At 31.0% G+C, this 26,548-nt stretch overlaps 2 protein-coding genes across 2 annotated transcripts in view; one reads left to right on the top strand and one right to left on the bottom strand.

The window, feature by feature from the left end:
• The window catches only part of LOC129221894 (structural maintenance of chromosomes protein 5-like), a gene marked incomplete at its 3' end in the record, with an annotated part of 198,620 nt that extends 189,571 nt beyond the window's left edge, over nucleotides 1-9,049 (bottom strand). The window contains 1 exon segment of the mRNA XM_054856266.1: nucleotides 8,770-9,049. Coding sequence (XP_054712241.1) covers nucleotides 8,770-8,822 — 53 coding nt within the window.
• A 686-nt stretch (nucleotides 9,050-9,735) lies between these two features.
• LOC129223180 (uncharacterized) lies at nucleotides 9,736-25,801 on the top strand. Its single transcript, XM_054857746.1, has 7 exons — nucleotides 9,736-9,929; nucleotides 13,403-13,535; nucleotides 16,529-16,636; nucleotides 17,781-17,924; nucleotides 21,252-21,419; nucleotides 24,851-24,943; nucleotides 25,796-25,801. The coding sequence occupies exons 1-7, from the start codon at nucleotides 9,808-9,810 to the stop codon at nucleotides 25,799-25,801; spliced, it is 774 nt and encodes a 257-aa protein (XP_054713721.1). The 5' UTR covers nucleotides 9,736-9,807.
• The last annotated feature ends 747 nt before the right edge of the window (nucleotides 25,802-26,548 follow it).

Here is a 26,548-nt window from a genome sequence, read left to right as displayed (position 1 = left end):
TGAAACTTTCCCCATTTTGGGGATGGGAACTGTGAAATTAAAGTTTGATGATACTATCATTGTTTTAAAAGATGTAATGTACTCTCCTAATCTGCATCAAAATTTGTTATCGGGTACTAAATTCGATAAGGGGGGTGCTAAGTTTGAAGGGGGAAACGGCTCCGTGGCGATATCTGGTCGAAATGGATTTATATTTAGAGCAATTTTAAGAAATGGCATTTATTTTGTAAAACCTCAAATTTTGTATAATAAATCGTATCAAGAAAGTATAAAACCAAATAAAAGTAATGATCATTTCGAAAATGAGAAAATTGAATGCTCTAATGTAGAAAAATTAGAATTGTGGCATAGAAGGCTGGCACATATTAACACCGATAGTATCAGAAAGAGCGGTGAATTTGAGTGTGTCCATGGCCTGCCTAAATTCAAAAATGTAAAAATAGATTGTGAAAATTGTAAAATTGGTAAATTTAAACGTGTTTCATTTAAACCAATAGGTAAAATACGGTCTAAATGTCCCCTTGAATTACTTCATGCTGATGTGTGGGGTCCATGTAATATTAAGGGAAATAAGGGGGAACGTTTTTATTTATCAATCATTGATGATTTTTCACGTAAATCTGCTTTGTATCCAATTAGTGAAAAGAGCAAAGTACCGGAAATTTTCATAAGGCACATAAAGCGTGCTGAAAGATTTTTAAATCTTAAAGTAAAAGCTGTTAGAACTGACAACGGGGGAGAATTCGTAAATAAAGTTTTTGACAATTACTGTTTGGATAACGGTATAAAACATGAGTTAACCAATATTTTCAGTCCAGAGATGAACGGTTTGGCCGAAGTGTACAATCGCTCAGCCGCTAATGCTGCAACAGTATTATTGGAAGAAAGCGGGCTAAGTAAAAGATTTTGGCCGGATGCTATGCTTTATTTCAATTATACTTGGAATAGGATTTGTCACTCAGGACAAACTAAAACACCTTTTGAGTTATATGGTGGACGTAAGCCAAGTGCTAGGCACGTCAAACCTTTCGGTGTTTTGTGTTATCTTGGAACACCCCGTCAGCAAAGACACAAACTTGATGTTAAAGCCAAAAAAGGTATATTTTTGGGCTATGCATTTAACACTAAGGGTTTTCGTGTCTGGATTCCCGAAAGCGGAAAAATTTTTGAAAGTATAAATGTAAATTTTAATGAAAATGTTTATTACAAAGAAGCTTTTAAAAATATATCGGAGAGTGACTCTAGTGGAGCTGTGCTGGGTCCCTGTCTCAAATGGTCAAATATTCAATCAGATTCTCAAAATTCAGAAAATGAATCGAATTCCGAATCGGATAACGGAAGTGAAAGCCAGAGTACGCCGTCTAAATTCTTATCTTCTGATGAGAGTGAAAGCGAGACGAGCGGGGATGAATCAGATTCGAATTCTGACTTGAGTGAAAATGGGGAAAACCCACCACGCGCCCAGCTGCGTGAAACAGAATGGGTGAGGAAAGCAATCCCAAGGTCAGATAAATCTCGTACTGATATTTATTTTTATGAGAAACATTCTTCTAAACGATTACGTTCTTTAAATGATGTTGAAAAATATTGTTCTAAAAATGCTATTTTGTTTAAGCCACATTTATTTGATTTTAATGGTAAAAATTTATATCAAGGTGAAATTTCTGATCAAACTGTTCATTTAAATTTATGTAACTTATGACTAGATGATGAAATTGTAATTCCTAAGAATTACAAACAGGTTCTTAAATCTAAGCAAAAGGACCAGTGGTTAGATTCAATGAGGGATGAATTAGAGGTTATGCATTCTAGAAAAGTGTGGGATTTAACACCTTTGCCTGCAAATGAAAAACCAATCGGATCGAGATGGGTTTTCAATGTTAAAAGAGATGAATCGGGGAAAATTGTTAGGTATCGTGGGAGACTTGTTGCTCAGGGATATGCACAATCCCCTGAATCGTACGATCAGACTTTTAGTCCGACGATTCATTTTTCATTGGTTCGATTTTTCTTTTCATTGAAAATATCAGAAGGTTGGTTCGATTTGCAGTGCGATGTGAAAAATGCTTATTTATATGCACCTCTAAAAGAATGCATCTTTATGAGACAACCACCGGGTTTTGCAATAGAAGGGAAAGAAAATCTAGTTTGTAAGCTTAATAAAGCAATTTACGGTCTGCACCAGAGTGGCCGTATGTGGTTTTTTGAGATAAACAGTGTTTTATTGAAAATTGGTTTTCAGAAATTTGAAGAATGTAATTGTGTTTATATTTATAATTCATGTGTTATTTTATTGTTATATGTTGACGATATTGTTTTGCTCGCACGGAAAGAAAAGAATTTAAATCATGTTTTAAATTTACTTAGGAAAAATTTTGACTTAAAAGTTCTCGGAAAAACGAAAAAACTGTTAGGTGTTGAATTTGAAAGAACTGAAAATGGTTAGAATTTGTTTCAAACGAAATATATCATTGAAGTTTTTGAAAAGTTCAAACATTTTTATTTTCCGGTTTCATCATTGCCGATTTGTAAAGGTACTGTTTTTTCGAAATCGAATTGTCCTAATACAGAAAATGAAAAATTTGAAATGTCAAAGATTCCTTATCGTAATTTGTTGGGTTGTCTTTCTTTCATTGCGAGCAGAACGAGACCGGACATTTGTTATGCGGTCAATATCTTCAGTCAATTTCAAAGCAATCCTGGTGTCATTCATTGGAACGGTCTTTTAAAACTTTTGGGTTATGTTTTTCAAACAAAAGATTTAAAACTTAAATTAAATTGTAATAGAACCCAATTAATAGCTTTTTCTGACGCCGATTATGCAGCTAATCGAGATGATTGAACTTCACTCGGAGGGCAGTTAATTTTGTTGGATAATGCGCCGATTGAATGGCGAACCTTCAAGGAACGTTGTATTAGCCTTTCCACTATGGAAAGTGAATTTGTGGCCCTTTGTGAAGTGTCTAAAGAGCTTATGTGGTTTGACCGTGTATTAAACGAATGTTTACGCTGGAAAATTGTTAGAAAAAGTAAAATTAAATCTGTAATGTACGTTGATAATCAATCGGCCATTGACTTTGTTAAATCTCCGATTGAAAATCACCGTACAAAACATATTGATGTAAAATTATTTTTTGTTCGTGATTTGATTCAACGGGACATTTTTACCGTAAAATATGTAGGCAGTAAATCCAATAGGGCTGATATTTTTACGAAGCCGCAGACCCGTTTTGAACTGAATCGTTTTTGTGAACAAATATTTTGTTAATTTTTAATGGTATTAAATTGTTTAGTATAATAAATATAATGGGATATTAAAGTATAAATATTTTTGTAACAACTGAAATTCTTTTTCAAATTTCTCGTTGGTTTAATCTTTGAGATGGAGGAATTTGATTCAATGACAAGAGTTTATTTTTGGAAACTAAGCATTTTAAATAATTTTGTCATTGTGAAAAAAAAAAAAAAAAAATTTGTAAAATCATTGTGCCCATCTATTTCAAAGATACTGTTTCGAGTATTTTTGTCAATTACAGTTTGACAAGATAGTTTGCAGTGGAAATGTTAATCTTGGACTTACTATTTCCTTGGACTGTGGATCATCAATAGGCAAGAAGGACTTTTTTGAGAAAGGACTTCAATCAAATAAGCGGTGATGTATTGAGCTGCAGCTGCTGATGGATGATGTATTATGATGGATATATATCCATATTTGTTTATTGTTGAATTGTTAAATTTTTGTAAAAGATTAAGCCTGGCCCTTTGTGGATTTTTTTTTGGGTTATTTTTGAATCTATTAAAATTGTATAAAAATTTAAAGTTTAATAACATTACTGAATGAGAAGGGGGGATATGATAGACATCGGTAAACGATATTTATCCGCGTTCTCATTCCTAATGTAATGTAATATAAAATTAACTTTATTCAAATTAGATTAACTTCTCAACTCTTTCGGCACGTGTAAAGTTTCAGTTTTAGGTTGGCATCCTTTGATGCCCAATCATATGCAAATGAGGCAAGTATAAATAGTGAACGATTCCAATCGTTCTCTCTCTCTTCTTTTGTGTTCGTCAGCCTCTTGTGAGTTAGGTCCGATAGGTGTTGGGGAGTTGCGAACTCCGCCTCCACTTATGGCCGGGTTTTATTCTTAAGAACTTATTTTTGTTAGTTATATTTATTTTAGTTACTATGGACCAATAAATTTTTTGGTAAGATTTTAACAAGTTTCCAATGTTCATTTCTTCACATTAATATTTGATTCTGCACCTTCCACTGTGTGATATTATCTCTGCTTGTATAAGCATGTAACATTGTTGACTGACTTACGAAATTTAGCCCTTCGGCTTTTCGTTTAAACATCGTAAGTTATCAAAAATGAGAGAGAGAATCCACCTCCCCTTCTGATCTAAAGTAATCATTTTCTTAAACTAAAATACGTAAACACCCTTTAAAAACCTAAAAACAATTCTTGGCAATTCAAAATGTTTCGCCAAATAAACAAAAGAGACAATATATTACTTTAAAAGAGCTTTCAAATTGCAAAATAATACCGCAACTTTATTGATTATCGCCAAACTCCCCAAGCAACTGCGCTACACAGTAGTGAGCAATGCTAACTTCGGCCGATAAGCTATTAAATCTTTCTAACGAAAACATTTAAAAATCCCCAGCAGAAATTACAACATAATTAAAAAACACAGTATATCTAGGACAAAAAGGAAATCCTGTGCCCCATATGAAAAAGAATTTATCTTCAGAAATGCTATCGTTTGATTATCATATTCTTTAACTAAAATGCGTAAACACTGTTTGAAAACATAAATACAATCAGGATTGTAAATATTTTAAATTGCAAAGGACTTTGCAATTTAAAATATTTTGCCAAATAAACAAAAAATACATCAAAATTACATTTACAGTAGCTTTCAAATGTAAAATAGTTCCGCAACTCCATAATTCATGGGGGTCATTTTCACCATATACTTACATTTCAGAATTTCGAATTATTTCTTTTAACTTGATAATTTCCTCTCAAAATATAAATAGGTGTTGGATCACATATTTAAGGCTCATTAAAAGCAATTGGTTACACACTTTGATGCAGAATTAAGTACAGAAATGCTGTTGTATTGTAGAGTTGCAAGGGGAATTGTCAAGTCCGTTACCATAGAAAAATTGATAAAAATTCTCATATTAAAATTATACAATAGTGCCTTAAATAAAATTAATTTGAAATTACTTGTGTCCCTGAAGCTAGAAATGATGTTTGTGAACAAGACTTGATTTAAGTTGAAATAAAAACATTTAAATAATTCTTAGTTTCAATCAGTCATAAAATTTTGCACGTAAACTTTTTCTAATAATCTGACATCCTTCATTTTCAGGAAATTATATCTTTGTGTCTCACTCACTATAATATCATATTTTTTGCAATTAAGTTGTAGAAAAATAATTTTTGGATTACATGAACAATACAAAATCCTTGCTCAAATTCCTAAAACCTGTGGTCATAGAAGATTCATAGGCTAGAAGTGCAGATAATTAAGATTTAAGTATTATCAAAAAAGTATATCTTTATTTCAACATCAAACAAATGAGACAAGAATAAAACTTTATTTTTCAAATGTATTAATTTGCTTTGGATATTTCTGTAATATCAGGGGTCTGGCCAGAGGATATTTGGGTCCGTTAACGGACCCTTCACAAAAATCCGATCAACCAAAACGGACCTTTCACAAAATCCCTATCAAACAAAACGGACCTTTCACAAAATCCCGATCAAACAAAACGGACCTTTCACAAAATTCTGATAAACAAGATCGGATCTTTCACAAATTGTTTATTGAAAGAGCAAATCTGAAAGCAAAATAACACATATGTCTGTGTATAAACCGATAATTTTTGGAACCTTTTTTTAAGTCAAATTAGAGGAATCAGCTTATACAAAATCGGCTAATTTTGAAAAAAAAAAAAAAAAATCGGCACTCTTGGATGCTCCTGCAAGCGATAAATAATTGCTACAGCCAAATAAATATAATGGTTGTTTGTTTTATCACAGCTAATTAGCGGTGGTGTTGTAAACTTTTCTGAAAAGGCATTGGTAAGCACTTTTCTCCACTCATGATTTAATAAACAATAATAATATATATCTGCGAAATGAACTTAGAACTGCAAAGGAATAGTAAGGATGAGGAAAAAATATGATCGCTTCAGATAGGGTTACCAACTTCAAAATTATCACCACTTAGCGTCTGGCGTTGAACCTTTATAATGACTTGATTAGAAAATATTCTCATCATTTTGCCAGCTTGTCAATATTTGCGTTTTTAAGGTGCGGTGCGATGTTTAATTGTTACTTTTTGGAGAAAATTATATTGGTTTTGATTTTTCGATGCTAACAAGGATGATTAACTTTAAATAAACTCTTTTAATTACCGTTTTTTTTTCTTTAGATGTCTACATTTTGAAAAATGTAATCTTTTAACATCCGATATGAGAATCATATTTTGTTCTTTTTTTAAGCTAACTTTGCTTTATTAGGATTCAAATAAATGAAAAGTCTCTATTTCTGTTAGAACTCTCATTTCAAGTTTTTAAAGCAAAATTCAATTTTCTGTTATGAGTCAAAAATTAAAAACTGAATAGATGGTTTATTTTATTTTATTATTTTTTGGGTCAACTGTGTCCACAGATATTAATGATGTGTTTATCATAGGACTAAAATGCAATTTTAAAATAATTTTATCAAAAACATTTCTTTTACAAGCCGTTTTTATACTTTTGATGCCTTCACTTTGAGAATTGCGATCTCTTTGCATCCGCTATGGGAATCCGATTTTACGAAATTTTGATGATTATTACGCTTTGTTAAGAGGTAAACAATTGAAATATCTTTTTATTTTTGTTAAAATCACGGAATTTATAAGTTTTAAACGAAATTCTGTGATTTTAAAAGCGTCTTGAGTCAAAAAGTTGAATGCTGAACCCTATTCTGAATTTTATTTTATTTATTCATATTTTTGTTACAATTATTTTAAGTACTGTACAGAAATATATCTAGTATAATTTAACATAATGTAGAATGGTAGATAAATATTGATACTTGAAACAGCGATGCCCCCCCCCCCAGCCAAATATCAGAAACAATATCCAGAATGATTTTCTCGACGTAGAAAAGGAAAACACTCAATTTTTAATTGATGCCGTTTGTGCCATCTCTAAATTCTAAAATTTTGTTTTGACAAAAAAAAATTTTTTTTTGCGAAATTTTTTGATTTTTCACAAAATTAATTCATTTTTCACAAAATTAATTCATTTTTCACAAAATTAATTCATTTTTCACAAAATTATTTGATTTTTCACAAAAAACGGACCCTGTGAAAAATCCTGGACAGACCCCTGAATATTCGGTTTCCTAACAGAAGATGGAAAGCTGCATAGATTTACAAAAAGAATGAAACAAAATAAAAACTATTTAGAAAACTTGCATTAACTTAAGAAATATAAGTTTCTAACTTTATTAAATCTGTAATTTATCTATAAAGCTTTGGTAGTTACTTTGCATTAATTCGATTTAACTCTTAGCAATTATATGTAAAATCTATGAAAAACATTTTTGGGAAAACAATGAAATTTTTCAAAAAAAAAAAGCGTTTTTTGAAAAAAAACACTAGGTTAAACCAACACGATTTAAACCAAACAACCCTGCTAAATATGACAAAATGAATGGAACTTGATGTGATATGACACAAAAGCCTATTGAAAAAGTAAATAAGACACATTAAAATTTTATAAACAAAATGATAGGGGGTAAATCATACTAATTGTAGCAGAAAAAGACTGAGAGTGTAAGAAAGAAAGACAATAAAATATGAATAAAAATAATACATGGTACACATTATGATTTGAAGAAGTTTATATTATTCAAATTAATTAATATTAAACGACAGTGTATTCCATCAGTGATTTTCGGCTGTGGTAACTTCATGTCTTCAAAATCCATAAAACTGACATCAAATAGGTGTAGCCAATAACTGGGCGGTTCATTTTAATCATTTACAGAATTTCACTTATATTTCTAATAAAGAAGTTAATGCTTCTTAGGGTTAAAATATGCAAATTATTTTTTGGAAATTACTATAAATCTATTCTGATAAGACAGTAATCAAAATCCATGACAGCCAGTTATGCTTCGTATCAAAGAGAGAAAATAAAAATTAAAAAAAGGAAGAAAAACCATATTTTGGTGGCCTATCTTAATCATGATATACCTATAGTGGCTCATTCAGCCCCACCTTTGGAACCCCTTTTGGCCACCCCTTTGGAATATATTCAGGTTTCTTTAATACAATAAATTCAAATACATCGACATGCATCTTATAATTAGTTTACAGATATAGAAAGATTTGCTAATACACATATACTGTGAAATAATAGATACTTTTTAGCTAGCATTTATTTTAAGTGGGAAAAAATTTCATTTCAATCAGATTCTTGACCATCCTGCTCTGGTGGGAAAATGACTTCTCTCAAATAGTTGAAAATTGGATGAGTTTAGTAGTTAACAAATATAGCTCTTCTATTGGTGGCATCTAAAATAATTTTATGCAAATACTTTTTCATATTTTGTTAGCGGTCCCTTCACCACCATAACCCACTCATTACCACTGTCCCTTACTCAGCTATTTTAGATCATTGATCAGGAAGCACAATGCTCTTTGTTTGATCTGGTGAAACTAAAAATATATTTAAAATACATTCATACTTACATAAAATATTTGACTTTCAATCGTCTTATATGACCAGGTTTAAAACCATCCATCTTGAAAATAATTACTGTCTCAAAAGTTCTTTCAATTTCTTCAACACGTTACAAAAATAACTGATTTGCATGAAGTACTGTACACGATTTCCACATTTTGAGAACAATTAAAATCGAAAGCCTACATCAAAGAAAAAAAATTTTTTGGCGGGGGGGGGGAGTAGCGAGTGAAAATAATGCCATAGGTTTAATTGGTAGGTGAGGGGAACGTTTTACTTTCACCTTGTTCAAATATTTGATGAGGTTCTATACATTTTTTAACAAAAAGAAAACAAACATTTCCTTCCGCGAAATCAGCTCGAAGCGCTAATAGAACCGGGTACAGTTAAGTTGATCGTAGCCTATTTTTATCGTTTTTGGTTATCGGAGTGGAAAAGGCCTCAATGACCATATCTAGTATGTTGCGAATTCGATTTATTTAGAGAGAATATTTGAGTTCATATTCATTCTGAACATTTTCGAATACCATTTGAGTCTTTATTTTTGCAACATTTATTCTTTCTTGTGCTCGATTAAAGCAACCGGTTGAATCGGGTGTTTGAGTGGTGACCAAAGAGTTCTATAATAGAGTAGAGTAGAGTCCCTATATGAAACGTAGTTTTGGACCTAGGGTTGCGTTCGATGAGCACGACCGAGAGCGACCGGTTAGTTAATCACGTGACAACTAATGATCACGTGCTGCAATCAACCAATCAACTGCTTAGAATGGTAACCGGTGAAGTAACCGGTTGATCATAGAACGCTGCGGTAAGTCACCGGTTACTTACCGATCGACAGGTGAGGTTCGTCGAACGCACCAGTTGGCACCGAGGCGATCGATCCTTGTTTCGAACGCATCCTTAGGAGCACAAGGCTTGATACAGGTAAAATAACTTAACTGCTGTTTTGACTGTAAACAAAAACATGGCGTCGTTCTCGGCCGAAAAAGTTGAAAATTGAACGCGGGAAAAGATTGATCTGCATTTAGTGTAGTAATAAAATAAAAATGGGCTGCATTGGAAAAGTAGCTGAAATAATTAACTTATCGGATGAATCCAACTCAAGTTTTGAAATGGCACCTCTTGGAGAGCGAATTGGACTGGAAGATACAAAACTTGAGAGCAATATGTAAATAAAAATTTGACACCAGATTTGAATTAGTTATACTTGTGTTCGTTTTCAACTGCAAGTTGATGGTCTCTTACAAATGCTAAAATTGAATCTTTTTCATATCTTCCAGCAAATATTTAAGTCACGCAACTTGTAATTTTCCTATTTGCAGCAATATTTTATCCGTAGCATAATATTAGATCTTTTTCATGATTCTCCAAAAAAAAAAAAAAAAAAAAAAAAAAAAATGCCCAGTCTTAAGTTGATTTTTATTCAGGTATGTAGTCTTTGCAAACCTGAAAAGTCAACAATTGTTTGCAGTAAACTCGATTCACCTGCTCACTGGGTTGAAAAAAAAAAACCTTTTTGCTTCTGATGATAAATTCTTAGTATTCATCTACCAAAAAAAAAGGGGGGGGGGTACATTCTGGTACCTACTGTAAAGTTAGTCATAAGCCTTTAGTTGAATGATCAGCAAATTCATCTAGTCAGTAGACAGATTTTCTTTACAAAAAGCTGAAGAAAAAGAAATTGGATAAGTTTAAGATAAGGAAAAAATATTATGGGTAAAATTCATTTTGCAATTTTTCTTATCCTTTTAACCCAAATTTTAAGATAATTTATCTTTTTTAAAAAATCCTGGCTTCTTCTTATTTTGCAAGGATTTCTAAAATAGTATCAAAATTTCCCTTGTAATTGTTGCTAGCTTTCACTTTGGTTTCCACTTCTTAATTTTTAAAATCATTTTAAAAGCCTGCTCAACATTCTTTTCTTTTTCAGTTAATGAAATTCTTATTTAAACTATTAAAAAAATCAACATAATTATTGTAACTCGAAAAGGATTGATATTTAAATCAAGCAGTTTATAGAAAATGCAATTTTGTATGCCATTTGTTTTTTCTGAGTAAATATTTTAGGTCTATGAAATTGATAATTTGTTTAAAAAGTTACACTCAAGATCTATGTTACCGTGAAAGACTGAAATTGAAGAATGTCCACTCTTGCTGGTGATTCTCCAGAAATATTCAATTTTCCACTAATGTCTTCAGTATGAATTATTGATATTCCCTGACTAATGTCATAATTTACCACATTTCAATCTCTCACTGTAACCATACATATACATAGTCTTGCCAGATTTCTCAAATATTCAACCGGGACACCAGGATGCTCCCCCCCCCCCCGTGTCGCTAGTATTCAAAGGGGTACACACCCCTGGCTGGTTTTTGGAGTGTTTATAGGGCAGTTTATTCTGAATACTATGAATAAATGATTATTAATTATGAACCTAAAAGCGGGGTAGTAAAAAATGACATATAAGCAGATAAAATTTGAATTTTTTACTTCTGAGATGTAAATATTTACAATTTATTTCAGTTAGAAAAAACACTTTGAATGAGAAACAAACAATTTAACAATATTTAGATATACTTTTTCATTTTATAGCACTTTTTTCGAGTCTTTTTTGATTTCAATCTTGGTTTAAAAATCCTCTAAGCAAATCCAGTATTAATTTTATAAATGATAAAATAATTACCCTAAATAATCATTCACACTTACTATTTTTAGACCTTTTTGGCAATTTGTAATAATTTTTTTTTTCCGGAATGTGAAGTAAACCGGCCGGGACACCAAGTTCTTTTTTAAAAACTGGGACGTCTGGCAAGCCTACATATACATATATTGCAATATTATACACGCGTGGATATTTTGTGTGAATATAGTTCATTGAAAAATAAATACTGAGGTAAATACCCTTTTTTGAGAATGAGAGTTCATGTCTATTAACCATTATATTTTGTGACATAACTTACACCAAAAACTCACATTATCTTATCTGAAGTTTCCTCTGAAATGCGAGTCCTACTTTTGTATAACTATTTTGAGCCTAGTATTTTGAAGGATGTGAACTTCATGTCTTTGCAACAGCCATAAATATCTCTATATAAAATAATTATATTTTTATCTATGAAATGTCTATTCGTTTCTTATTGTTTTGTCTTTCTTCGAACCAAAGACAATTTGAGAGACCACAAGACTCTTAGCACTTTTAGTGGTGAACTCCTTTACACCAGGGTCCCATTTAGAAATTTTGCTACAGTTAGCTAGACTGATCTGTATTGGTTTCCTTGAATTGCTGAAATCAAGGAAAGTGCTCAGTTGCACATCTTTTTGTCATTGCATATGCATAGGTTCCCTCTCCCCCCAAGAGCAATGGTGTGCCAACAATTTCATTGCCGCAGTGCACCATGACTTCCGGCCCCCTTCTCTTGTAGGCATCCTGACATTTGCATGGCTAGAGGCTGCAGTAAACCGACGATGACAATGATTGCTCTCAGGTCACATGCACGTGAGACAGCTGTTTGACATCAGAAACAACCAAACATTATTGATAACTAATTTGTAATACAAGTTTTTTTTGGGGAGGGGGGGGGGGGTGGAGGCGAGATACTGTTATTTAATTCATTATACCAACATCTTTTCTTTCCCTATACCAATTTGCAATAACTTGCAAAATGAAAAAAAATGCTTTTTTTGGGTGTACCATGTACATGCTCAAAAATAAGTTTATCAAGTAGTGTCAAGACTTTTGGGGAAACTTCACCAGGTCATTCAGGAAAGTTCAGCCAGCTGCTGCATGTGCTCTGTGAGCCACAGTTTGAGTGTTGTTAATGTAAACTAATTTCTATAAAAATGTTTCAAAAACTTTTACCAAAATTATAAAAAATTGAAATCATAGGTCAAAAAAGAAAAAAATTTATCTTGGTCATTTTTTTGGGTGTGGGGGGGGGATGAATCCCATGCTAGGAGGAACCTAAGCCATATTTCATGTGCCTTTAGATAAACCAGGTCCATTAAAACTACAGAAATGAAGCTCTATTAGACTCTCTATTCATTTTTTCCCAGAAATCAAATAATAATCACCTGAAGGTTGACTAAGTTATCTACAACATTTTTCATAATGTGACCCTAATGATGTGCTCTCTTAAGCTTGTTTATTCAATCACTTACTTCTCTCTCTCTTAAGAAAGTGTTAATATTAATTCTTATACCTTAGAAGAGAGGACAGAGTCCACAGTGTCAGTTACAGATAGTGAATTTTGCAGGTTTTGGTGTGTGAAGTTAGTTTTCATTTTGTTGAATAAAATATAATTTATTCCAAAAATACATCTCTAAACAGTTTTATGAAGTTTAGAGTTCATTTTTGGGAAAAGAAAATTTTCATGCTTTCAATTTCCTGTTTAAGAAATATATTTCAGAATGTTCACGAAGAGACAATGATCAGTGCTTCCATCTTGCCCTTTTGGATGCCATTTTGTTTTAGATTTTAGTTTAAGTCTTCAAATTTTTTTTGGTCTTGTTCTGTAGTTAAAAAAAAAATCAAATATTGCCAAACTGTTAGAATTGACTAAATTTGTATTTTTTCCTTTATTGGTTCAAAATCAAAAGTGTTGAATCTACCTGACTCAATTTGTATTTTTTCCTCCTAGGTTCAAAATCAAAAGTGTTAAACCTGTTCATTCAATTTCAGACAGTAGCGAAAGTGATAATGAGCCAGAAATCATGTTACCTGATTTGGATGATTTGTTAAGCAAATCTCCAATATTGCCAACTGTTAAGAAGGTAATACATGTTAACCTCATTTTTCAACAAAGAAAATTCATTCCCTGAATATTGAATTGATATTTTTGCAAATAAACAATGTTGATTTAGCATATCTCTATATATACAGTCAATTTCATTAACTTTTATTATAGTGTGAGACCCCAGTTTTGGAATCCCGAGATTTAACTTTTACCAAGATTAACTTTAACTTTTACTTCAAATAAATATTTTTTAATTTTTTTTTTCTAAGCCAAAAAAAAAAAAAGAAGTGGCCCTTATTTTTTTCAGTTTTGAAAGTTTGAGATTGTTAATCTTCGGCAATTAGATGTCACTTTCAGTTCAGCTTTTTTTAAAACCTTTTTTCGGTGCCACATGTTATGCATAAATGAGTGTTTTGCTGTAATCGTACAACAGTCATTTAACATCCACTTTCGGCTAATGACAATTCTTTTTATCGTCCCATAAGTATGCCATGCAAAGCCTATTGTAAAAAGTACAAAATTATTTTTATAAAAAGTTATTTATTTATTGTATTGATCAACACATTTGTTTTAGCATAAAGAAGTATATTTTCATTCAGATTAATCAAAATATAAAAGAAATTGTGCTTGAACATTAGCAAAACCAGGTAATACCTCACAAATACTGCATGACATGAGAATTTTCACTATTTTTTGAAATGGTATCCAAAACACGGAATGGCACAAGTTTTCAGTCCCATACTCTACTTATATATCTGAATAACTTATATTTTTAAATTAATGATAACAGGAAGTTTATGCTGAACTAAACAATATTACTTCTCTATATGTCAATATTGATTTTCTTGCAAATGTCTTATTTCTCTTTTAATTAATTTAGGCTCAAATATACTTTTATCCTTGTACATTATTAATATTAGAATATGCAGTGTGTTGATTTGACTTTAACTACAGTGTAACATAACTTCTATTTAACGATACCCGATTTAATGATTTCCTCAATTTAACATTGCATTTCACTGGTCCGGATTTGGCTGCATTAAATGTCTATGATCCTCTATTTAAGTATAACCTTGATTTAACGCAGCGCTGTCCAACTGCAAAGAGCCCATGAGCCAGAATTCCGGTCATTGATCACCTGGCGGGCCGCAGTTTGAAAAAGTTGAAGAATAACTACTTACCTCTTATACAATAACAATGAATAGTTGAATTGTTAATCATAAAACAATGAAGCGGATTATAAAACAATTTTCTTACATTTTAATGGGTAAACTGAGGCCGAACTGCCTTCTTTACAGTACAAGACAGGTTTACTTCATATCCAAAAGCTGCAAGCTTATCTGAGAACCTAACATTCCTCAAAACCAGTCAAATCAATATCATCAACGGAAAAGAGCGGAGAATTGACGAGAGCAAGTTCTCAATTTCTTTTTCGAAATCAACAAAGACCTTGAAGTCAGTGAGAGGGGGTCTTTATTTTTAACCAATTGCAGGCAGATTTTGCTCATCTGAAATGTTTCTCTCTTCCCTACCTGTCTCTCCACGCCAGCGTGAGGCAATACTATTTCTACAAATTCATTTTGACACCAGCGTGCAGGGTGGGAAGGACTGCTTGACCTTGACATGTAGATGTCCTGTACCTTTTTCTCTCGATACAATGAAAGGAGTAAAAGAGCGATTAAGAGGAAATTTCGGAGACCCCGGCTTGACCAAGAACAGTAATCTTGGATGCTTCTTGATACAATAAGATGTTGAAAAAAGAAGTATGCTGAATAAGAAGTTGGCGGGCCGCACAATATGTGCTGGGGGCCGCATGCGGCTCGCGGGCCGCCAATTGGACAGCCCTGATTTAACATTAACTTTTCCCAGGCCCTTGGCAGTTGTTAAATCAGGGTTATACAATACAGGGATTTCCCTGGTATAACACAGTTAATTCGTTCCGTGTAGTATTGAAACTGCGTCGTACAAGTCTTTTTTATAAATAGTTTTTTTTACTTATTTTTTAACCTAGTTAATCATGTACATATCATAAATCTATGTATCCGTGTACCATGTTGTATCAAAACCATGTTCCGTCTTATATCGAATCCGTCATAAACGAGACCTTGAAATAATGCAAATCAAGGAATGTGTGCCATGGTATAAAATAACGATAGAGATAATATAAAAAAGAAACCAAGTCATAGTGTGCAAATTTTATAGTAGCTGAAATTTCGGCTCAATGGAACATAAAACCGAAAACTGGCTACCAGAACGTACTAGTGGACCACTCTTTGATTTAAAAAAAAAGAGTTGTTATAAATGATAAAACTTAAATTTTACATACTTCAAATTAAAACTGTTATACACAACAAGAAAAAACTTTATCAACTTTCTTCACTAAGAATAAAAGACATTCTATAAGAAAAAAAAATCTGAGCTTTTCTATAGCGATAAAGTTTGTCTGAGCAACAACAACAAAACGAAATATAAAATAAAATAAATAAAATTATTCTATTTTATTTCATATTTTGTTTCGACTAAATTTTTTATTGTTTGCCAAATTTAACCTATGTTTAATCCTAATTTTGTTTTCTACAATGCATTGAAAACAAAATAATATTCATCTTTTTGCTTTTAAAATACTGATAAAAAAATAATGTATGTATTTAAAGTTAAAAGTTAGTGTTATACGGAGAAACCAAACTTTTGAGCTGAAGACAGACAATTTTTCGTAAACGTTTCACAAAAACAAAGTAAAAACTTATTACAGTTATTACCATACATTTTTTAACTATGTATTGAACAAAAATGAAATTCTTTCTTTTAAAATTTGTATTACTTCAAAACCATGTATTTATAAATTAAACTTTTGTACCATGTAATATCGAAACTGTGTTATAATGATCTCAAATTTGGTACCGTGTAATTTCGAAACCGTGTTGTAGAAGTACCGTGTTATACAAGAGTTGCATGTATATCAAAATAGTACTGTCTCAGAGTGGTCTTTAAAATATGTTCATTGTATTTTTTTTTTTTTTTTTTTTTCAGTTAAATCAACCAAGTCTTAAGTTTGAAGTGACTTTGTCTGACACTGATGAAGAATTCAAGGAAAGTTTGGCTAATTTACCTAAAAGACAAAAGAAAACAACTACCAAGGTTTTATGTTTCTGATTTTATTTACTTAAATGTGTTTAAGATATGATTGATGGATAGCTTCTTCCCTTGTGTCTACATTTATTGTTTTGGATTAAGTGTGTGCTGTTTTGGAAATGAAAGCCCAGGAAATGAAAAATGAGAAAATAAATAAATATGAAAAGAAACTTCTAAACATTACTGGCTTATTGATGTATAAAATGTAAACATGTAAAAGACAAAATTAATTTATCTATAAAGATTAAAAAATTATAATATACATAATAATAATGTCATAAAATGATAAAACCTAAATTCTTTTTCTTCCAGATTTATTACAATCGAGAATTGCAGCCTGGTGCTTAATCTATGTTTCTAATAGTTCTGTATAAAATATTGATTTATTCTTAGATAGTTTTGTGTCTAAAAGATATTTAAAACAAAAGTTTGCTTTTTTGCTTCAATGATGTTGCAGATATAACTTTTTCTTGTGACAAAGTCAATATGTTAATTTTTAAAAATCATCGAGGTTCTAAACAGAATTTTAATATTTTTATGCCAAAAAATGAAGCTGAATTTCTAATGAATTGTGACTTAAAAAAATCAAGTTCGTTCGATTTTTTGTTTGGGTCGGGGGGGGGGGGGTAGGTATTCAAGGAAAAGGGTCATGTGGGTCAATCAAAAAGAAAAAAATTTGGTCCCTTATGGTGTCTGATTAAAAATCACAACAGTGAAAACAGACTTAGGTGAAAGAAATCATGGGCATAACAATGGGCTATTCTTATGTACTGGTACTAAAATTTAACAGTTTCTATTTAAATTTATTTATTACATTTTGACTTTGTAAGTACTGGAAGCCTATTTTTTTTAACTAAGTGTCTTTTCCAAGCTTTTTGTGGATAAAATTTCTCTCTTTTTTTTTGAGCAATCACGATTGCTTATTGTTCTTATTTGACTTCCTATGATTTTAATTTTTTTTCTTTTTAAAGTTTTATAAATGTTATACTTTTCACCAAGCATTCATATGTGTAGTTATCTATTTGGTATTATAATTCGGTGATGCTAGCCAAATAGGAACATTAGTGATTCCAAAGCTGCAAAATGCAATAAAAGTAAGCATATATTTTTAAAAATATTTTTAAAATGTTTTTCATCTCTTTCCTAAAAGGTGATTGACGTAGATAAAGCAGCAGAAAAGGATATAAAACTGAAAATAAGAGAAGAAAAAAAGAGAGAGAAAGAACTAGCTAAAGCTTTAAAAGCTTCTGAAAAGGAAATGCAGAGGAGCAAAAAGCCTGAAGAATGTTTAAAGGTATTTGAACTATGTATGACATTAATCTGTAAATGTTTTTTCAGTTATTAGGAATTACTTGCAAGTTTTCTGTAATTTTATATTTGAATAAAATGAGATGAAATTTAAATGTCAAATTCAAATGTTGCAATTGAATATTTAATGACATTTTGGGAATTGAAGAAGGAAAATTTAAACCACTGAAAACTTCTTTCAGACCCAAAAGTTCAATGAAAATGAAATTTGAGTTCCGATTTTAGTTATTTAAAAATTGATCTGTTTTTGTGCTGACTTATATATTTTGTCATAATAACTATTGAAGCTTGATTTAAACGTAAAAAAAGTCGTAAGAAGTTAAAATGCAAACTGTGCTTGCCATTACCTAACTTAAAGATTTGTAGCTTAACTTGATTGATAACTTAAAATCAGTAAAGAAAAACCAAAATTTGAGTGTGTCTAGAAATTTTAAAAAGGAATAGACATATATTCAAATCTTCAGATAGAAATGCATTGACTAAAGTCTGCTGGGCCACTGTAAACTTTAAGATTCTCTGACGCTTCTTTGTATTACCTCTTAAAACAGATTCATAGTCTGCTCTCTCATACATGCCGACCTGAAATCGGCACTGTCTAAAATTTGCACATGTTTGAACCGTAAGTAAAGAAATTTAAAATTAAATGTTAAGCAGTACTTAAAGCAAATTTACCATATTACTCCACATTAGCTGGCATGCTGCAAAATTCAGGGAACACCAGATTTTCAATAATCCTTGCTGGGTCCTTTCTGGCATGCCCAAAAAACAAAGGTTAGACCAAAAAAAAAGCAATAATAAATATATATTCAACATAAAAAATAATACAAGTTCTATATATCATCTTATTAGAAAAGTAAGCATTTTAATTTTGTTAAAATATTAATTAACAATACCATTTTTGTTAATCTGATACAAATAATCTTATTAATGAGGATTTTTTTAAATAAAAAATAAATTAAAACTGAGCAAATGTTGATTTTAAGCTTTTTTCCGACAAAAAAAAAAAAAAGTTAGTTTGCATAACTTGCATGTTAGTGTATGAATGTTAAGGTATTTGAGAAGAAATTAGTTAAAAGTAGGATTGCAGTAAACCTTGGTTTGCTTGCTCTAATACAGTCTTATTGAAAGTTATTTTTGTTAATGCTTTGAAAGTTATCTTTACTAATAATAAAGCTGAAAGTCTCTCTGTCTGGTTATCTGTCCGGATTTCTGTGACGAGCATAGCGCCTAGACCATTCAGCTGATTTTTATGAAATTTTGCACAAAATTAGTTTGTAGCATGAGGGTGTGTACTTCAAAGCGATTTTTCGAAAATTCGATTTTTTTTTTTTTATTCCAATTTTAAGAATATTTTCCCGAGCAAAATTATCATAAGATGGACGAGTAAACTACCAAATTATCATAACGTGGAACCTTAACATGGGCAATCCAATTGGCGAAAAATTCACCTTACATTATTTGTAAATATACAGGTGAACCAAAAGACCTTTTAATTTTTCTACAATGGGCAAAGCTGTGCATGTACCACTAGTTTTTAATAAAGTGCTTTGTCAAATGTCACATTCTCAACATTTGGGCAATCTGAACTTTTGTGCATTAAATGTTTCACTCTTTGAAAACTTTAATTAAAGACAGATGAATAACTGCAATTGAAGATTTTGAACAAAACATAATTGCAAAAGAAATTAAACAACATATGAAATGCACAAACTTACAAAAAATTGCAGACATGTGTTTCGAGGTTTCAAAGAACCCCTTTTTCAATGCAAAAGAAAACTCTTTTGTATAAAGAACCAGGTACCTTTTTATCCATAAGTTCACTTTTTGCATTGAAAAGGGGGTTCCTTGTAATCTCAAAACAGGTGCCTGCGATTGTTTGCAAGTTTTTGCATTATATTAATTTGCAGTTTAAGTACCTTTTACACTTTAAAACAAAAATATTTCTCTGTTTCTTAATACAGAATTTGTTAAAAGTAAAATAGGTTAGAAACATGGAAGTAATTTTATGCACCTTATTTTCTTTTCACATTACGCTATTTTTACTATAAATTTCAAAAATTATGATATTAGTAATTTACTTATTTCTGTTAACCTCATGTCCCCCACCCCACACCCCCCTCTTTTCATGAAGAAGATGTTAATTTCCAGTGAGCAATATTGGTGGTTCCCATTTTGCATAATAATTCATAACCATAAAATATTTCTGGCAATTATATCTTTCCTTTAAAATCTAAATTGTTGTTCTTTGCAAAATTAGAAAACATGTGGGCGAACAACTAGACCAGGAAGCTATGCTGCAGCCAATCTGACAGCAACTAAGTATTATCAGTTTGTGTATTCTTGAGAAAATAGGTCTACTTCTGTTTCTCAGAACTGAAATGTGACCTTAGGGAAGCAAAGGAGGTATCCCACAGGGTAGCAGTGTTCAGCGAAAGGGGGACAAATCTCCTTGATGGTTATAAAAGATAAGCGCATCCTCAAACCACCCTGATTCTATTCTTCATCTTGCTGACCTGAAATTATTGATTTGTTCTAGAAAACAAAGTTCCTTTAAGGTTTATTTATTTTTTTCCTTGCACTGGTTTAATTGGAACTGAGCGGGGAAATTTACTTTTGTTGTGTTGTAAAATGAACCTCAAATTATCTGGCACGCCGGAAAATTTGAATTTTCTGTCATACTGGTCAACCCGATGTTTTTCCCAATGTTGGTTAATGCAGGTAATAGGATTATATTATAAATGTTAAATAAGGAATCAATTCTTTTTTAAATTTTTCTTTCAATGTATAGTTTATTAAAATATAATTTACATTTAAAAGTCTATTATAATTATTTTAATACAATATTATGCTTTGCAAAGCATAACATAATTGTCGTAATCCCCAAGACCCACCCTCTAGATCTAGACTTCAGTTTAAAAAAATGTTCTTTTCTGTTTCTTATCACATTACACTATTTCTTTTATACATAATTTTGCTCAGTTTTTATTTGTTCAATTTTGTTGCTAATATAATACTGCTGTGACCCAGGAATGTTTAAAACTATCTGAAGGTTAAAATAATGTATATACTTCTTTTTTTAAGTCAGTGTTTTATTTTGATTTAAGAATATTATATTTATTTTTATCAAACTTTTGCCAGTCTAATAAATTTGATTTAGAAAAAAATAAATTAACAAATGATTTTTTTTTTCAATAAATAAGTTTCTTTATTGATATATGATTAGATGTTCATCAATGTGTTCTTTTTTATTAGTTTCATTTGTGAAATCTGTTTAAAATGAGTAATGATCTTCAACTGCCGAATTTCATTTCAGAGTATGAAAGTTGTTGCTGATCATAACATCATTTTTATAGATGGCGCACAAGATATGTTTACGGTTTTGGATTCAAATGATATCAAATACACAGTGGAAGAAAATGAGGTGGAACGCTCAGTAATTTGGTTTCGTACAGTTTCAGATATAAGTGTTGAAAGCTGTCGAGTAAGTGTGAAATTTTTATTTTAAAATCTAGTTCATATGATTTGCTCCGTTTCCGATATAGCTCAATATTAGACCAGGAATAATTTTCAATATGAAAACGACAATTAGTTGTTTCAATATCTTACTATGTTCAGTATTTTGAGGGATTTTTGTACTTTTTCATATGAAGTCCGTCTTAATCTTATGTAATGTATGAATGACTATTTAGTTCAATGGTTTCCAATTTGTATGTTGTGCCTCCCTACGGAGGCACAAAATTTTATTTTAGAAAACTTTAATCAGAAAACAGGCAGAATTTTCTTAACCATTGCTTAAAAGCTCCCACTGCGGGAACATCTACTTTATTTTTTTTTTCTCTAAAGAAATTTGAGTTATTTATAAAACAAAACATTCCATGTGAATTTTAACAAAACGGAGTAGATTATAAAAAAAATTCAGTAAAAAATTTGAATTTTATACATTTTTCTACATTTTTTCAAAAAATGGAACTTTGCATTTTTTACAAAAATGTAAAAAACTAAAAAAATCTAAATTATTGGATTCTTAATTTGTTTCAAGTGCTCTGCATATTTAAAGCAAATATTCTAGCAAATAACATACGAAAAACCCGGAATGAAACGATTAGTTTAAAGCCATGCTAGAAGCGCTTAAAGTTTTTGCTCCCGGAGCGGGAGCTTTGGCGGGGGGACCGGTAGCATTCTTCCTCTTTTATGTGCGAGGGCTTACAATAAAGAAAGGGATGCTGCTAGGCAGAAAGGGGCAACCTACGTCACGAAGCGCGTGTACTTCTTTCGGGTCTTTCGAAAAAGGATTCTTGGAACTATGTTTTGTTAATGTTTCCACTATTCTCAAGATAGTTTGACTGATAAGAGAAAATATACTAAAAGACTGAAAAGTACGTTATTAGTAACAAGTGAAAGAGGGTGTTTCGAATCCATTCAAACTGTGAGAATATCAGTGTGTAAAATGGAAGGATAACACAATAGTATGTTTAGCTTCGAATTTTGAGACAGAAGCTCCCGTAGTAATTGTCAAAAGATGGTGTTCTGAAGAAAAAAGAGAATGGATTTGCCTCAACCGCATTTAATTTCCTCATATAATAAGAATATGGGTGGTATGATCTCTTAGATAAATCTCTAAGTACGTACAGGCCTCGTATCAAAAGAAAAAGATGGTGGTGGCCTTTTTTTTACGAACACACGAAATATGTCTGTAGTAGCAGACTGGAGAATGCACAAAGAGTTCCAGGGGGAAATGACATATCTAACATTTTTAAGGTATATAACTACAGCTTCAATGAAAAGTTCAAAGGAAGATTACGCAAATTCCCAGTCAGGGCCTTGCGAACCAGTAAACTCTACTGTAAGTTTTGATGAAGTAAAATATTTTATTATAAACGCGGAAAAACAATCTCGATGTAAATAGTGTAAAAAGAACACTCTAACCAGGCGGGTAAAAAATGCAATGTAATACTGCATCAATACTGTACCGGATTTTTTCAAAAAAAAAATGTTGATGATCAATAAATTGAGTAAGTTTTTTTTCTTTTTATTTATAGTTTGTTTACTTTTAGTGCTTCTCTTTTTGCTTGAAATGCAAATGAAATATATAAAAGAACAATAATATAATATTTGAGACGCGGCTCTTTTAAAACGCGATCGAAAAAGAAGTAGAAACGAAACCGAACGCGGTAGAAACGCAGTTGAGGCAGCGGATGTTTTCCTCCTTCAAAGCGCCAAAGCTCCCACTACGGGAACAACCTATAATTTCTAAACGGTTGCAGTTTTTTTGAAAATTTCAACTGCACTGTACTATTAATAAGTATCTTTTATGAAAATAGTAAATTTTTCTAGATTTTTTAATGTAGTTTATATAGCGGCGTTTAATGGGTTAAATATACAAAGCAAGTGCTTATATTTTAAATATGTTGCATATACTTAAGTTTAATAAACACTTAATAACAATTCATAGGACATTGAGTTCTCAATTTGTTGTTATTTTGTTTCTTGCAGAATTTCTAATAATAATTTTAAGGATCAATTGGGAAAAACTTTTTTCTATTTTTTGTGGAAATTTCTGAGAATTTTTCATTTTGTAATACTTTTGCCAAATCAGTTCCTTTTGCCAAATTTGCAATTTTATTGCATTTGGCTTGGTGACGAATGCTTAGCTCAGGCCCTAGGTATGGAATACTTGTAAGGAGGGCGCATGGTTGTTAGCAACACATCATTTTTAATACACAAAGCAAAAATGTATATATATACTCACGTATAAGTCAAACCCCTACTCATTTTTAAAAAATGGGAACGTTTTGTCACCAATTTTGAATATAATCATTATAAAAGGAAGGAAAATAAAATGTAATGAAAATTTTTATGTTAAAAAAAGTCAGATTTTTATTCCTATGCACAAAAAGGGTTCACTTCTGTGCTGTGATCGCGAATTTTTGTTAAAGGTTGGATCAACTCATTACAATATTTGTTACTTGTTACTTTTGTTTTGAATTAATATCAATAAAATTTTGCACTGTACCCAAAACACATTATTAAAAAAAAAGATCATTAATACGTGACTATCGGAAAAAATTCCTGCACTTTTTGCATAGTCAACCGTTTACTGTAATTACTTACCTTTTTTTTCAGTCAGACGGTGTAAAGTTCTAGCAGAATGTGTACTTCAGCAACTGCTTAAAAAGTAGAACTAAAATCGGGAAAATGTTCATGTTTTCAATTGTTTTTTTTCCATGAATTGTTCTGAGAATTTTTCAGAAATTTTGCCCTGGGTATAAGTTGAGCCCCCAACTTTTAACCTCATTTTTTGTACGAGATTTCTCAACTTATATACGAGTATATGCGATATCTATATCAAATCAGTGTCAGAAAATAAAAATCAGTAAAATGTTGTTGCCATGGCATTTAAGTCTCAGTGTCTTCATGAAGACCATCAATATCTTTTCATTGACATCACAGTTTGAGAAAATTTGTACTCAAAAGCTCATATTTTATTGATATTTAACTAATGTTATATTCTTAGTAATAAAATTGCCATTACTCATATCAAAATTTAACAATAAAAAAAGGTTCTGTTACATAAAAACTTTTATTTAACAAGTAGTATTCTTTCACAACCCGTTTAGTAAATTGTTACCATCCACTGAAAAGATGAGCTGAAACTTTAAGAATTTAACTGAAGTTAATTAGTAATAAAAGCAACACATTGTAACATGTTGAAAAATGTTATAACCAAGTTTTTCACTGAAATGTGGGTCAATAGTGGTTGCTGTTGCAATAGTGTTAGTGCATGTGCTCATGTTGGGTGTTTTGTATGCATAAAGTTTTATTTCTCGTTCTTATTTCCTTCCATGCTTGTGTGTGGTGAAACTGTTAACTATAAACATTCAATTAAAATGAATGCTTTTCTCCAAAAAATAGGTTGTAAAAGAAGAAAGAGAAGAAATTGAAACAGTTATGATTGTGCTTATACCAAATAAAGATTTCTTAAATATGGTTCATTCATCTGTCATGGTAAGGTTAAATATTTATAGAAATGAAAAAGAAAATGTGTCAATTACTTTTAGTACAGTAAATCTTAGATTTTATGTACCTCAACTCTGCGCTTTTCCTCCAAATTTTACCTTTTTTTTCATCAGACCCCATCATCAATTTTGCTGCGATGTATTTCCCTTATTTTATGTTTTCTCAACCCAGTCCATTGAGAAATGTAAAATGGGGGATTCGCTGTAGCAAAAATTGTGTATGCATATTTTTATTTCGACAGATTGTACTTTGGTAAGTAAAGATATTTATCGGGATTTTTTTTTTTTTTTGCTTTTTCTGCTCTGTTGAAAAACAAGGAAATCAGGTTTTTCTTGTTTTTCAATTGGCAGCATTCATAGTTGTCTATATAGCCCTGATTTTCCTGATAAAAACACTATGAACTATTTTGCTCCTACGTATCTGGGATTCGCTTTACATTCTGAAAGTAACAGCTGTAAAAAAACTCATACATTCTGAAAAAACAAATTAAAATAAAACAGGTTTCAGCTCTTAAAATATGTATCTGGCAGGGAATGGGGAGCAGATGCAAAAACTATCAAAACTACCTATACTGCTCTTTAATTTTGCGACATGAACTCTTGGATCTAGTTTAGTTAATCCGGACCTTGGGGAGCAACAGGGAATTACAGAGCCCATCTGCTACATGAGAACCAGGGTTTGAAAATATCATGATATTTTTGAAAATATCAAAAATATCCGATATTTTGATATATATCGGATATTTTGATTTATATATCCGATATTTTCAATCACTTTAAAAGTAACTGCATCTTCTAATCACTGTTCTTTATTTTCTTATACTATTATTATATTGTATAGATTTAAAATTGCTTCTTTCATTATATAAAAATATGCATTTTATGTAAATATTTAAGTAATTTTAACAGTATTTATTAAGTTACTGAGGAAAGCATTAGCTGTTTCACTCATTTTTCTTTTGTTAGCTACTTGTACAGAATTATATAATTCAAAAATAAAAATATATGCATTTATCAGTGTCGAGCCACGAGACATTTTCCTTTCTTCTGACCAACTTTTAATTTTCAAGTAGGTGTTTTAAGTCTATATTAAAATGACTACAATAATAACACTTTTATAATTATAAAATAACAAAGGAATATTATTGTATTACATTATATTAATGATATATGTCATTTACATATTACATTTTGATATTTTTAATAATAAATTAACATTAGTATGGTTAATGCATGTATTTTTTATACTAAAAATATCGGAGTTCAAAAAATAAATATAAAAAATATCAAAATATCATGATATCTTCAGAAAAAATATCGAATATATATTGTGTTATATATCGAGCGATTTATATTGGCAAACCCTGATGAGAACATTAGAAAAATTATCTTTTTGAATCTGTATTGATTCTTGATGGGCAAACAATATTTTAAGCCCTTCATTTGACTAAAAATTACTAAATTTATTACTATGTAATAAGGTAAAAGCAAGAAAATTTTGATATAAGAGATTAATTTGGTCACTAACAGAGTTGGTTGTCGCTAGAGTACTATTATATTTGTGGCAATAGCAGAAAAAAAAGTGCCATCGGAA

This window comes from Uloborus diversus, chromosome 5 (genome assembly GCF_026930045.1).
Source record: "Uloborus diversus isolate 005 chromosome 5, Udiv.v.3.1, whole genome shotgun sequence".
Lineage (NCBI taxonomy): Eukaryota > Metazoa > Arthropoda > Arachnida > Araneae > Uloboridae > Uloborus > Uloborus diversus.
Note: the sequence above shows the minus strand (reverse complement) of the source record. Positions and strands in the feature narration are given on the sequence as shown.